This window comes from Pyrus communis, chromosome 15 (genome assembly GCF_963583255.1).
Source record: "Pyrus communis chromosome 15, drPyrComm1.1, whole genome shotgun sequence".
NCBI classification, from domain to species: Eukaryota; Viridiplantae; Streptophyta; class Magnoliopsida; order Rosales; family Rosaceae; genus Pyrus; species Pyrus communis.
The window spans coordinates 7,219,143-7,234,317 of NC_084817.1; the positions used below are offsets into that span (position 1 = coordinate 7,219,143).

A 15,175-nucleotide genomic window follows, 5' to 3' on the forward strand; every position below is an offset into this window, starting at 1 on the left:
TTGCCAAAAGTTTCACCCAAGGCCAAAATCCATAAATAATGCCACGTGGGCGGCTAGGATGCAATCATCACAACGATTGTGTTCAGTTTGTGGGAGCTCCCCTACTGAGCTTGTCCGCGCGTGCTTCTCAGGTCTCTAGCCACAAAATTCGAAAATTACTTAAGAAAGTGATACTTGTACGGCGGTGGGGTGGCGTACGTACGTAGCATTTTGTTTGTCACGTAAATGCATGCATGCATAATTCCGTTGATTGCGTTCTTAGAAAGCAATCACAAGATATTATCTACTTGTTAGAGGCATTATTATCCTCATGATCACTTAGCTTACCCTTTCATCATTCCATTGTTGTAACTTCGCATCTCTATCATGTTTGAGATGTATCTTCTCATAGAAATTAGAACTCTCACTAATGTGCCAACTAGCAAGGCGTCCATTCAATTAGCTTTTTCCTTTACGTAAAAAAGATTTAATTTAAAGAGAAGCCTCGATAACACTCAAGATCTCTAGAGTAATACAAAAGAGTGCTCCCAGCTTGTTGAGGAATACAGTCATCCCAAATACACAAATTATTGCAATTGTGTCCAACATAAGTAATGTAATCAGTAGCAAAGTTTGCTTCTCTATAAACATGGTTCCACACCATCAAGTCAATGGAGGAAGGCATCCATTTTTTGTCCTGTCCAATAATCCTAATTCTCAAGGTATTGCACACTTCCTAGAAACGATATCAATGACAATCTTCGAGCCGCCATCAACTATGATCTTCCTTATTCAGCTCTGTTTGGATTCAGCACTAATTGGTTATCTTCAGTTTTTGCAATATTTCTTTTTCTCTATATTTTTTCAGCTACCAAACATTATTTCTTAAGAATTTTATCATTGTATCAAAGATTGAAATTATTAAATTTAATCATAGACACTAAATAAACTCGTCATTTAAAAAATTCGAATTACGTGTCTGCATCTTGAGATTATAAATCGATCGATCGACGATCACTTTCCACGTTTTGCACTAGACAACAAAACAATCGAAAATGTTTTGGGGTGTAAAGTGAGGGTGACGCTCGACGAAGATGAGTAGGGGAAAGTGAGCTTTCTTGGATGAGAGCTTCAAAAGTCAAAGACGGGATTCAACTGGAATCACGCGAGATTCTTACAGCCTGGGAGTGGGGCCTTCCTACGTGGAAGAAGTTGAAGTCATTCTTAATCTTAATTTTTGTAATTTACAAGTAGGCCCTTTCCTTTTATCGGGGTTTTCTTTTTAGGACAGGTTCGATCAGAAGCCGTTGATTTCAGCGACTCTATAGGCTCTAGGGGTTGACTGACGGGGACCCTTATCTACAGCTGTTAAATTGGTGGTAGGCTAAAAAATAAAAAATAAATAAATCAGTGGCTAAAAAGTGGTCAAAAAGTTCGTTGGGCCCCAGTCGCCGTTCTAAAACGTTTGTGTTGTGTTTAACAGCTTTGCGTTTCCTGTCATGTGTTAAACGCTCCCTAATTTATCAGTACTCACGCTTCTTGTCCCATGTGAGAATGATTTTATTACTTTTTATTTTCGTTTTATTTTCTCGTTCTTGCCCCTCTCTAATTACAATGGCTCAGTTTCTCATTACCTCGCACGATAAATAGTTCTCAGATCAGTCGTTAAATTGGCTTATGTACGTATGTACGACTAATTTTTTCAAACAGTGTTGAAAAATATCCAAAATTGTTGCAATCAATCATGTAACAGGTTAGACATAATCGACTAATGTAAGAATAAACGACTTTTTCCAACCCTACTTGCACAATCTCATATTTTAACCACATACGGTAACAAGTATTTACCCAACAATACTTATTTATTTATTAAAGGAGATTTAGGTTAAATCTCTTAAATTAGTGGCTGGGTCAGAATTTTATAACAATGGAATCACATTTTGACATTAAAAACTTCATTGGATCATTTTGTCGAGCTTATGATGGATACATGCTGAATTATGTCGCATTCTATCTATTTTTGCCAAGGACTATCGAGTGACCTATTTATCGAACACTTGTTGCACCATACGGTCACACACAAGAAATAAGAGAAGAAAGACAAAGGAAAGAAAGAAGAAAATTTACAAGTAACTAAACATGGGGTTGCAAAAAAGAAGCAGTAGTTTATATTTAAGTATTTTCGAATCATTCTTTTAATTTACCGCAATTGTGTATATGGATCATGTACAAATACAAAGATACATATACATTAGGGTTATGAAGATATTGGGGACATAAGAAGCCAATGACTCCATATTGACTCCATTACTGTCTTAAACGACAATTGTTAAATTATAAAACATTAAATTTAATACCTACTCTTGAGTTAAAGTAATAAAATATCGATATGTACCATTAGAAATTAACTGTAGGTACCTATCCATATTCCTAAAAAACTAGCCTTCATGCACGCACTCACGCATGTGTAGAATGCATTTTTTGAATCACGGCGTGCTTTGCACGACTTACACGTTTTAAATGTATTTATATGCATAAATTGACAAAAGGAAAGTCAAATATTTTAAGTAAATGAATAATTTTAGATCATGCTAGAAGAAACCTCTCATAAACCAATTAAAGCAGTTGAATTCACATAATAAAATCGGTCTCTATAGAATTCACATTATTGCTAGCCTATTGTGAGACACTAATTAAAAAAATACTAAAAAAATTAATTATTAAAAAAGCAATGTTAAAATGATGAAAATGCCCCTACATTATTTGATGTATTATTTTGGGATGCCTTTAAAGTTTTTTATCTTTAGGACATTTTTATCTAAATATTTTTATTGAAGTTTGGTGACACAAAAATCATTATTCACCTTTTGTATTCTCTTTATATATGGATGAGGGTATGTGCGAGGTAACCTTCATGATTCATTACGAAGACAATACTACAAAAGTAAGTCAAACATTTCACAATCACCTATCCCAATCAGACGTGGTTTATATTAAATTATTAATTCAGTTTTAGTTACATTTCTAATTATTTTTAGTTTAAAATATAGAAAAGCTAATGAAAAAAATTTGAAAATTTTAAGTTTTAACAATAAGAATAAAATAAAGAATGAAATGAATAATACAAGGATTGATTTTTTAATGTAAAAATATAATTTTTCGTTAAAATAAACAGTACCGGAATCTTTTCGTTAAATTTTCCCTAAAATATATACATATAGGATATATATATATATATGTGTATCAGAAATTTAGAACACGAACGGCTCTAAATCTAGATAATAACATACATAAAACGCAAGTTAGTGTTAATTCTGGACACATATCATATTTTAGTTAGATTATTCAAACGTTCAGCATTATTATATGACAAGACAAATAACGTACGATAAATTCGTGAGGGATTGATTTGGCCTCGCTGCCTAATTTACACAAAATTCACATGTTGCATAAACTTGATTGATAATATTAAGTTCATCAAGAGACACAATTTGGGTATTTAAAATTTGATCCAACGGTTAAAATTATCAGAATTTTTAAAATGAGTCATTTTTTATAATCGTTAAATCAAATTTTAAAGGTTCAAATTGTGTAATTTGGTAGATTTGGTGGGAAGAGAATCCTTTCCCGAAACATGACAGCTCACATTGTCTCAATATATCGGGGGAAGCCCAAAATGGTAAATGAACAAAAAAAAAAAAATCCGGAAAAATAAATATATGATGACATAAAACAAGGGGTGCGCATGTACGCACTCGGTTCAAGTTAGCACCCCCACCCACTTTGCAAAAGCCAGTTTCGTGGAAGTACCCTTCTCATCCCCTCTCTATCTTCCATAAAAAGTGCTCACAAGTGCATGTATCTCGCCCCCTAAATACAACACCCAAAACACAACCTTTCTCTCATTCACTCCTCCTCCTCTCTCTCTCTCTCTCTCTCTCTCTCTCTCTCTCTCTCTCTCGTGCACTCACTCCTCACTCAGCTCGAACAAACACCGTCACTATTTCCATGGAAGCGATGAATATGTGCTCGTCATCTACTTCGTCTTCCGGCGCTTCCTCGTCTGAGTCTTCCCTCCCGAGAAATCCCAACAAGCCCGAACGAATCAAGGGCCCGTGGAGCGCTGAGGAGGACCGTGTCCTGACCCAGCTCGTCGACCGCTACGGGCCTAGAAACTGGTCATTAATAAGCGGGTACATAAAGGGCCGGTCCGGGAAGTCGTGCAGGCTCAGGTGGTGCAACCAGCTGAGCCCCAGCGTCCAGCACCGACCCTTCTCTCAGGCCGAGGACGAGACCATCTTGGCCGCACACGCTCGGTTCGGAAACAGGTGGGCCACCATTGCCCGCCTGCTTCCGGGTCGAACTGACAACGCGGTGAAAAATCACTGGAACTCGACGTTGAAGCGGAGGGTCATGGGAGATCAACTAACGGAGGGTGGTAGTATTGGGGGCGGCGGCGGCGTCGGCAATGTGGGTAGTAATGAGGGGATGAGCACGAGTTCGGTTTCCGGATCTTTGGCCAATGGGTCGATGGAGTTTGACCCGTTGACGGAGTTGACTTTGGCACCGCCGGGGATTGGTAGCGGAAGCGGCGGGGCGATGGTGGGCGAGCAGCAGAGGAATAATGAGAGTGTGCCGTCGGGGTTTTGGGACTCGATGAGGGATGTGATCGCTAGGGAGGTTAGAGATTACGTGGCGACAACATTTTCAGAGCCTTCGGAGCTTCATAGATTAAATTAATCATGCTTTTAATTTTCTGATTATGTTTTTGTTAATATGTTGGCTTCGATTAATTCTCAGAGGCAGAAAATGTGAGATTTTCGAATGAATATAATTTTAAAAAATATTTGAAATTATGAAATTGTAGTTCTGTTGAAAGTGGTGTTTCCAGCCTGTCACCAACGAACAAGTGGAAACTGAATGGAAAAGACAACAAGTGGAGGATGTTAATATAAAAATTCTGTTCACTGACATATGATGTTGTTGAGATGATTTAAAATACTGGCAAGTAGATTTTAGAATATCTCGTTTCGTCATACTTATCGTAAATCAACTTTGTGCCGAATGTGTTTGCTTGTGTGGATCATTCTTCTTGTCTATGAAGCTTTGGTGGAATCTTCCTATTGAGGCGAGATCAACTTGGTTTTGAGATTTTCATAATTTTAGATGCCCGATGGATTTTTTTGTTGTAATTCAGTTATTTTTTTTAAAGTGTTGATCAAATCGTTCAGACAATTAATTTTGCATGTTGTACATGTTCCTATGACAATTTTTCAAAAATTTGAGATTGTTTGTCGCAGGAACACGTAATGGCATAAAAAACATTGTGTGAGCGGTGAATTAATCATGTAATATATGTTCGTATACCAGTTTTGCGGTGACTAATTTGGTATGAGTGGGAATTTAGGTATAAATATGGAACAGAAGTTAGCATAATATATTAACAGTTTTTTTTGGTAGCTAATGAAATTCCAGCTGCTGAGAGAATATAATTAGTTTATAGCATGTTGTGTTCATCCATTGAATTGACACACGGAAGAAAAGTTAGGATAAGAATGTATTATTATGCAATACCAACGAACGCTAACGGCTAATTACCACATAGTGGTTCAGTGGTTGAAGATGAGTTTTAAGCCTGTATTATATACAATACGTATTAGGTTTGATTACTGCCGCTGGAAAAGCATACATGGTGGCCATGAGAGGCTACAATGTCTCTGTAAGTCTTCTCTGTCCCGGAAGGGTAGAATGTCATGGAGAAACCACCAGTTGATATTTTTTTTTTAAGAAAAAAAAATGCTAACAACTTACTTTAAATTTTTTTTTTTTTTTTAACATAATAATATCATCTACATTAAAGGGTTAAGCCTCACAATGAGTTAGTAATAATATGATTCAAATTTTTCTTTGGCGATAATTGAATTTAAGACCTCTCACTTAATTACCGATAAAACAAAATATCATTAGAACGTAATACTAAGTGTGACCAACTTCGTACCTGAATATTGATGGGAAAATGAGCATATTATTTGTTACATCTTAATTAATAAATAAATTGGGTAAAGATTTACATCATTTATTTATCTTCAGTCATACATGAGTGGAGAAAATTGGTTGAAAATATCAATTACGTAATTTGGCCTTTCTAATTAGCAAGAAAATATGATGGTAACTAGATTTTTTCTAGATAACGAGAATAAAGTCTCGCCTCCTACTCCGGATACATTCTGGTTGGTGTGCATGCACCAAAATTAATAACACGCAATTCTGGTTGCCCGGATCAGTTCCACAACTCGTGCAACCATTAAATCAATACAAATGACCTGAGAACCGAGGATTTTTTTCTTCAAGAGTTGAGATTTGTACCATTCAGAATCAAACTGCAATATGTTTCATGTTTCCAAATAAAACAAATTCAAACTCTTTGAAAAACGATTTAACACCCACCACCACTGACTTTAATATATTTGAAACCCAAGTACGAAAGGACTTTTTCACCATCTTTTCTTCCACCGGAGGAAAAGCTAACAAAGCATACGTACGATCCAATAGCGGCACCCTGTTTTGGTGCGGTGTGATGGGAAAACAAACTGTCATCGCATTGAAAAGTCGTGTTCCCCACTTCTGCCTCTACAGAAGCACTTTCGGATTTGTATAAGCAATTCATGCATGCATGGTCTGCATGTTTTAAATGTGTATGCCAAACCTCCATCGTAGAAAAGGCTTTCTTGAATGTGACGTGTGTCATGTGACTAAAAGAAATTGTTACAAAAGTTTCTGGACTGTAAAAAAGGCCCATAAGACCATAAGCCTAACTACAATACGAGGTAGCCCGTCAGAAAGCATACGAGACAACGATACAGAAGGCCCACCCATTATGAGAGACTGTCGGATGCGATTAGGGTTGTAAATCGATTAGAAACAATTCGAGTTAGTATTCGACTCGGTTCGTATTCGAATCGTCGAAGCTTAACTCATCATAGAAACAAACCAAGTCTGGTTTGACTGGATTAAGAAGCAAGTCAGATTTGAACATTAGTATTTTATAACAATTATAGTATGGAGCCTCGCAATGCAAACGAGGCTAGGATGCATGAGTCCCAACCATAACGAGAGAGTGCCGGATACAGACAGTTCAACTTCTACATAGAAATCTCATATTGCGTAATGCTTGGAGGACCATATATGTTAAATATGAACTAATCATTTAGACCAGAGTTAATGTGATATGATTCAGATTTACAGTCTGACAACATAAACATCTGAAAGATTCAAATAGTCTAGCTAGCTAGAGAACATTTTCCATGAGCTGAACTTTTCTTTTTCTGTTTTGTTTTACTAGAACGTAAGATAAATTTCAAACAAACTAAATCATCTTTATTGCGAAAATGAAAATCAACAAACAAAGACAGATTTATCAAACAAATTTCCACCTACAAGTATCATTGGGGAAATTTTTTATTTTTACTCAAAACCCTCCAGAATTATTGAACTACATGGTATCAATCTGGTTATGTATGTGTATAATGTATTTGGTTTGCCGTCTCTTCTTCCGGGAAGTTTTATTTGTGTGCTTTCAAACTCTGGGTTTAATTATTCCAACGTGGCAGTGGAACGGCAAAGAACTTCATCAGCCCATCCTTGCAGTTCTTGCCATCTTTTTCACCACTGGCAAAGTAATATGGCCTCCACTGAGTCAGCTCCACCTTGAAGCCGTCGCCACCTCCCTGCATCTGACTCGCCAGCAGCTTGGCTTTGCTGAAGTCGCAAGTGATGTAGCTCCCCAGGTTCGGCAGTTGGTATACGCTGTAGCCGGAGTTCCCATCGCTCGGTGGATCGTACTTGAACACTGCAAAAGTTAAACCAAGAGCATACACATAAGCATAAATAGTTGACGTACGTATGCATGCATGGAATAATATCGAGCTATGGAATGGACATCTGGATGTCCAACTAACTGTCTGTATTGTCATTGATAATGTGTCGATATCGTTGTCACAAACCAAACAAACTGCCATGTTGATAATGTTATCATGCAATATAAATATAACCATGTCTATTGAAATTCAAGAAGGGATGTCATGCACAGAGAATTTTGATGTTAAAGGATACTAACCTAGTTGGTCATTTATGTAAAAGGGACTGTTTTGGAGAGCCCAGTCAGTGTAGTTGTAGCCAAAACGCCAGCCTTCAGACCCTCCAACGACGACGGTTCTGGCCTCAGTCACTGCCAACAGAGAGGCAGCAGCTAGGAGGAGGATGAACCCTTGTGCATTAGAACTCAAAGCCATTGTTGCTCCACTAGTAATGTCCTTGTAAAAAATCTATGCGCTTGAATGTGTGAGAAGGTGATGAGAAAACATGAGAGGGTTATGGGGTTTATATAGGAAATAAAAGGTGATTAGATTTTCCTGTTTCTCTTTAGTTGGTAAAAATTTGAGGCTTTTGATTCAATTAATTCAACATTTTCACAATTTTCAGATTTTCCAGAAGCTGAATTTCAAAACCCTTTTCTCATTCGGTAATTACTGAATTGCCAACCTTCATATTACAGCATAACTTTACTCATTAGTTGATTGTGCGACAACAGGACCGGTAAACTGGAGGGGTAAAAGAGTGAAACTGATTGGTTGACAAGTGATTTGGTCGTCGTAAATTTGGTAATTATCCATTAGGAGCAAGAATTTCATGTAATTGCAATGATTAGTGGCGCATTAACAATTCAGAGGTCAGCTACGGCAACGGAGAGTAGGTGTGGGACCGTGGGTTTGTTTACAGACGAGGGTACAAGGGTCAACATTTTAACCGTAAATATAGACGGATTCTCTTATCCAACGAGGTCTTAATTTCAATGGTTTATTGTCAAATAATCACTTGTAATGTATTTAGAAATTCCATTACATCTCTAATGGACGATTTCCACATGTTAAGTTGGTAACACGAGAGAAGCTCTGATCCAAATGGCGAATCAAAATCGCGCATTGTTTTAATTATCAACTAAGGTAGACAGAAATCATAAATTTGTTTGTTAGTCATCCATATACATCAAATAAATGAAACAGTTCATCTTGATGATATTACTCGTTACCAAAAGATCGATTTGTGTTATATAAAAATCACTAAACAGTCTCCAATTTAATTCAAATTGTGCAGGAATGATATCTTATTAATAATAAAAGAAACTAAATATGACCTTTGTAAGAATAAAATATATTAATCATAACTAGGTCAACAATAGGTGCACCCATGACTAACACGAGTAGACAAAAGTACCATCCATATTCCATATTCTTAAAATATATACTAACTGAAACTTTTCTCCCTCTAGGACCCTAACATAACGCATCAGGTACAAGTATTGTCCACATTTTTAAAATCTCAATCATCCAAAAATTCTTCCTGCAAATCCTAATGATGATCGTTAAGTGTAAGTATGAGTGACTGGTCGACTAGCTGTATTGCTTGTCAACCCGTCCACTCACACCAACACACATGATGCGCACCATTGGGGTTTGCAGAGGAGACCTATCTTGTAAACTAATGCTACATTTTCAAAAGTGGTCGTTGTGTCTTACTGATCACAATAACTTCAGCAGCTAGCAGAGCAGCTGGATACTATCGTTGACTGAATTGGTGGGAAATGGCTAGAAATTCAAAAATCCCACATACTATAACAAGCTTAAAAGTCCCAGAACCCATCGTTTACAACTTCCAGAAGTAATGTTAAATCTCCAGAATATTAAGTGGTGGTAAATTTGTTTCTTTGCTTTCAGTTTAGTTGCAGACAAAAGTACAACCAGTTCTACAGGATTTGCCACTTCAAAAAAAATTACTAATCTAAACTGCGAGGAACGAGATTGAAGTAATGGGCGTAGGATGGAGCAAATCTGACCTACAATTACTTTTTTTGTTAAATGATTTGATTTGATCAAAAGATAAAAAAAGGCAATTGCTTAAGGGAAAAACTTGAATCATTATTTTAAATGCAAATCACAGTATGTAGCTTAGCTGAATTTAACTCCTTTTCCTTTTCAACTAAACAAAGTTAGAGAGGCAATTCAAAAATTCAATAAGAAGTCTCCCAAATTCATTTCCATCCTCCCAGAATCAATGACACCAACATCACAAAATGTACGCCTTCCCTGAGCTAACAATGTACCCAACAACATAGAACAGAAGAACATCAAAGATTAAAAATTTTAAAAATACAAATAATAGGAAAGTTGTTACTAAAACCAAATCCAAAACCCAATACCCAGAAATCAAACATTTGCAGTTTGTGGGGGTTGAACCTCAGATTCTTGCTGGGTTTGTGCTGGGTTTGCAGTTGGAGTGGAAGTGGCAGACACAATAGGCCTTGGAATCTGAGTGCTGATTCTTCCATCAATGCAGGATGAACATTTCGCTTCTGCCCAGCTCTCCAAATCGTAATGTCCGTACCCCAAAATACTCATCCCAGAGCAGAGCCTTCCAATCACAGCAGCAACCAGACCCAAAAGTGCAACCACCACAAGAACAGCAACAACTGCTCCAATGGAGCCATGAGGTGTGTGGGAACTGTTGGTGTTTTGCTGCAGCACAAAGTCTGGTGGAGATTGCTGGGTCTGATCCAATTGCCTTGACATTTTTCAGGCTGACCCAGATGAGGGAAATGCTGGGATTTCTTCTCCTTTGTGCCTTGAAATGCTCCCCAAATGCTGCAAAAGTCTGAAGCTTTTTTGTGAGTTGCTCAAGAAATCAGAATAGGTTTAGGGTTTTGTGGCCTATGGTGGGTAATGCATGGTTTCCTTTTTGGAATTTGGTTCTTGGGAGGGTGGATTTATTCACTTGTTTGGAAGAATAGGCCAGAAGTAGAGTTTATTCTCCTATAGAGAGAGAGTGTGGACTCCCTGAAGAGAGAGAGATTGTAAACTTACAAGATTCTGTTGAAGCATTTAGATATCGTGAACATTCTCATCAATTGATTTTTTATTTTACCCCTTTTGAGAGAAGAAATTTTTGGTAAGGTTGTCTAATTGGAACAGTTTGTATCTAGTGAAATCAATGTTGGGTTAAGTAGCACCAAAATATCGGGGATCTTGTGTTTGTGAGAATTTCTTATGGGTGACGTGGTTCAGGTTCCATAATAAATATTGATGATTCTATGTTTGTGAGAGTTCTCTTGGATGACATGGCCCAGATTCTTTACGCAAATTCTCTAGCAGAGATAAGGGAAACTTCGATAACAACTGTCTTATAGAGAGAAATGTGGTGAATCACACTTGTATTTTTTTATTTTTTTTATATAACGATATATTACACTAAAGGGATGGAAGAATATATTAGTTGCGAAATCGTAATTTCCGATATTTAAACTTAAGATCTCTCATTTAGGCCATCTCCAGTCATATAGGGCTAAATCCAACCCTTGGCTATGTTTTATTCGCCTTCATATTTTGTTACTTCTGGGTCAAATTTAGTGCTCTCTTAGACTACTCCTTGCGTTGAGGCCAAACTTAGCTTTGATTCTTAACTCCTACTTCCATCATATTTTCTAAATTGATGTTCCAATATCTTCTTGTCATTTCTTTTACCTTGATTCCTTTTAGCCCGTTGATTAGAGATTGCTTTTGTCAAATTTAGTGCTAAATGTGGCCTGTAATCTTTGGCTGAAGATAACTTTAGAAGTGAATAAAAATACGATTAGATTGTAGTACAATTGTGTTAATTAAGCAGCGTAACTATCCTCGGCAACATGAGAATTCCCACAAATCCCTTGAAAATTCGAACCCCAAGCATCCGTAAGAGACTCCAACCCTTTTTCCATTAATTTTGATAGTACTGAGATTTGCTGTTTTTGATATATTGTATATAATCGTGAATGTCCAAAGAAATAAGGTGTTTAAAAATAAAAATTAGGGGCACAAAGAATCAGTCATTTTTCAATTAGAGGAACCGAAGGGGGAAAAAAGGACAAAAGCAAAGTAAAAAGTAACCGGAAAAGTTGGAATCTTGGAAGCGTAAAAACACTTTCCAAGAGAAGCACTTCGGAAAAACGTCATTGTGCCTTTTCAGCTCATTTTCTGTCATCGTATGAAGAAATCATGCTAACAATCTTTAGAATTTCAAAGTTGAAAACCCTCTCAACATAAAGATTATTGTTTGGCCTATTTTATCTGACAAGGGAAGGGGGCCGACGACATACAGAGAGAAAATAGAGAGAGATATGTTTGTAGGATTGTGTAAAGGAATGTGTGTTTCCTCTTACGCAGTGCCTTTATTTATAGTAATAAGAGAGAATAAATCCTTCTCCTCCAAGGAATACAAGTCCATATAGGAAAGAATAACTAGAATCAAATCTAATCTAGGATTTACACAATCACACCTAAACAAGAAGTTTATAACACTACTCAAGTAGATTCGGCATCATGTAGAGGTTGAGGAAGTCGACTCGTTGACACTAATTATGGGAACACGTTATTCTCAATAGGGTAGGAACTTGCATAAGGAAGAAGTCTCACAAAAAACCCTATGGCTATGGTAAAAACTCAAGTAGAGACAAAACCCATAGTCTAAGGAAAAGTGCATGAGAAATGCAAAGTCAAATGAAACGTCTACGAGACATCATCAGGGATATGATCAACCTAAGGTGGGTGCCTCGTTAAAGCCTAGTTAGGTAGTAGAAACCCAGTGGGAAAAATGCTCCTAATTGTAGGAAAAAAAAGTACATTAAGATCAAGCAAGTATATTTAGGATATTCCCCCTGAGTTTGACACAATTCCAAAGAGAACTAGCAATGTTACAACTCAGAAAGTTTATGTATACCAATTCCTTGAACAAGCTTCTAAAACGTCGCATTTGGTAGTGATTTGGTGAAGAGGTCAGCCATATTGTCTTGTAAACTAATTTGCGTGACTTCAATCTTCTAATGCTCTTGTTGTTGATGTGAGAAGAAAAACTTCGGCACAATATACTTGGTGTTGTCTTCTTTGAAGTAACCTTTCTTAAGCTGTTCGATTCAAGCTGTGTTGTCTTCATAGATCATCGTTGGGACATCAACAACAAGGTAAAGATTGCAGGAGCTTCGAATATGGCCCACAACTGCTCTTAACCAAAAGCATTCCCGAGTTGCTTCATGTAAGGCTAAAATTTCAGCATGGTTAGACGAAGTGGCAATTAAGGTCTGTTTAGTTGACCTCCAAGAGATTGCGGTGTCTCCAACAGTAAAGGCATAACTCGTTTGAGAGTGCGCTTTGTGCAGATCAGATAATTATCATGTGTCGGTATAACCAATAAGGCGAGAATCGACTCGAGATGAGGGGGTGCGGCATTACTTGAGGATTCATAGGGATAGAACAAGCCCATGTCCGTAGTACCCTTAAGGTAGAGGAAAATGTCTTTAACACCAGTCCAATGTTTGCGTGTTTGTGCATTACTGTATTATGCCAAAAGATTAACAGTGAAGCGAATGAGATGTCAGATCTAGTGCATTGAGCTAAGTACAATAAAGCGCCTATCGCACTCAGATAAGGAACTTTAGGCTCCAAATCTCTTCATCATCCTCATTTGGATGGAAATGATCTTGTTCTGCATCTAGCGATTGAAAGACCATAGGAGTACTCGAAGGCTTCGCTTTATCCTCATTAAACCGGCATAACACCTTCTGGGTGTAATTCGTTTGATGTATTAAGAGTTCATCTGAACGGTGCTCTATCTCGAGACCGAGACAGTATCGAGTCTTCCCTAGATCTTTCATCTCCAATTCTAACTTTAGGTGCGCAACAGTTTTCTCGAGCTCTTTATAAGTTCCGATAAGGTTCATGTCATCGATATATACTGCAACAATCGCAAAATCAGAATGTGACTTCTTAATGAACACACAAGGGTATAGTTCGTTGTTTGCATATCCCTGACTAGTCAAATACTCACTCAGACGGTTATACCACATTCTTTGGAATTGCTTCAAACCGTAAAGTGAACGCCTCAGCCGAATTGAGAGAGTGTTTCAGGGTTTGGAAATATTTGATCCAATCAATGTAAGTCATTCAGGAACTTTCATATAAATTTATGTATCAAGATCCCCATAGAGATACGCAGTTACTACGTCCATTAGCTACATACTCAGTTTTCGGAAACTACCAAATTGATAAGGTAGCGAAAAGTAATCACATCCACAAATGGGTGAATAAGTTTCGTCATAGTCAATCCCGGGGCGTTATGAGAAGCCTTGCGCAACAAGACGAGTTTTGATAAGGTAGCGAAAAGTAATCACGTCCACAAACGGATGAATAAATTTGGGCTACAGGCCCAATGCAGAAAATGGGCTACAAGAAGGTCGGTCCCAAAGTATAAGCCCATACAGGGTGCTGATTAGGTGCAGTGGGTACAAATACACTAATGAAGTTGGGACCCGATGTATTGTAGTGCAGGGGGTGCACAACAACTGTGTAGGCTGGGTTCCACTGTAGCGGGGACATGGGGGACACCAAAAACATGGGCTGGTGTCACCGGCTTAGTCCAACAGAGGCCAAATTGGGCTCTGTGATGCGGGCCGAGGAAAGTGTCAAAGCCTAAAAAGGTTGATACTTGCCAAGAAACAAGCCAAGCCAAAGTGGGCTTGGGTTTGCTTTGATCCAGACACCCTAACGTGAGTTGGGTGAATTTGATGGAGAGGGAGACCGGCGCCACCACTTCAGGCTGTCATGTTGTGATGCAAAAATCACGGTGAAGGCTGTGGGTTCAACGACAACTCATAAAATCGAACGGAGAGTGAAAAACTCTCAACATTGTAAAACCCTAGAAATTTTCGATTTTAATTTCAAAGAAAAAAAAATTGAATTTCAAGCAAGAACTTCGTCGGGGACGACTTCAGGTCGTAAGAGAAGTAGCTGGAGATGGCTGGGCATGGTTCCAGGCCATACTGGCCGATGGTTTCAAGGTGCGCGACGCCGTCTGGGCGTCGGGTCTAGGTTTTGGGCTTGAAGTCTTGGCTCCAGGGTTGGGTTCTTTGCTTGTGGGAAAAACGGGGGTGGCCCATCGACATGGATGGGTTTCAACGAAACCCTAAACAAAACCCTTTATATATTTTTTTTCTTTCAATATTAATTCAATGCATATTCATATAATTTAATTTAATGCATGACCAAGTATAGGATGCAATTCAAGGCAAATATCAAATTCACATAATTCAACAATTATGGATATAATGCATACACAA

At 37.8% G+C, this 15,175-nt stretch overlaps 3 protein-coding genes across 3 annotated transcripts; 1 reads left to right on the plus strand and 2 right to left on the minus strand.

Annotated features, from left to right (window-relative positions):
- Positions 1–3,846: 3,846 nt before the first annotated feature.
- On the plus strand, positions 3,847–5,043 carry LOC137718749 (transcription factor MYB73-like). Its single transcript, XM_068458287.1, has one exon. The coding sequence runs from the start codon at positions 3,988–3,990 to the stop codon at positions 4,717–4,719; it is 732 nt and encodes a 243-aa protein (XP_068314388.1). The 5' UTR covers positions 3,847–3,987; the 3' UTR covers positions 4,720–5,043.
- Positions 5,044–7,496: 2,453 nt separating this feature from the next.
- On the minus strand, positions 7,497–8,277 carry LOC137717328 (early nodulin-like protein 2). The gene is made up of 2 exons (XM_068456645.1): positions 8,096–8,277; positions 7,497–7,828 (listed from the first exon to the last, which is right to left on the minus strand). Exons 1-2 carry the CDS (start codon positions 8,268–8,270, stop codon positions 7,569–7,571), a joined length of 435 nt encoding a protein of 144 aa, XP_068312746.1. The 5' UTR covers positions 8,271–8,277; the 3' UTR covers positions 7,497–7,568.
- Positions 8,278–10,037: 1,760 nt separating this feature from the next.
- Positions 10,038–10,604, minus strand: LOC137716972 (uncharacterized). Its single transcript, XM_068456304.1, has 2 exons — positions 10,248–10,604; positions 10,038–10,121 (listed from the first exon to the last, which is right to left on the minus strand). Exons 1-2 carry the CDS (start codon positions 10,602–10,604, stop codon positions 10,038–10,040), a joined length of 441 nt encoding a protein of 146 aa, XP_068312405.1.
- Positions 10,605–15,175: the final 4,571 nt, after the last annotated feature.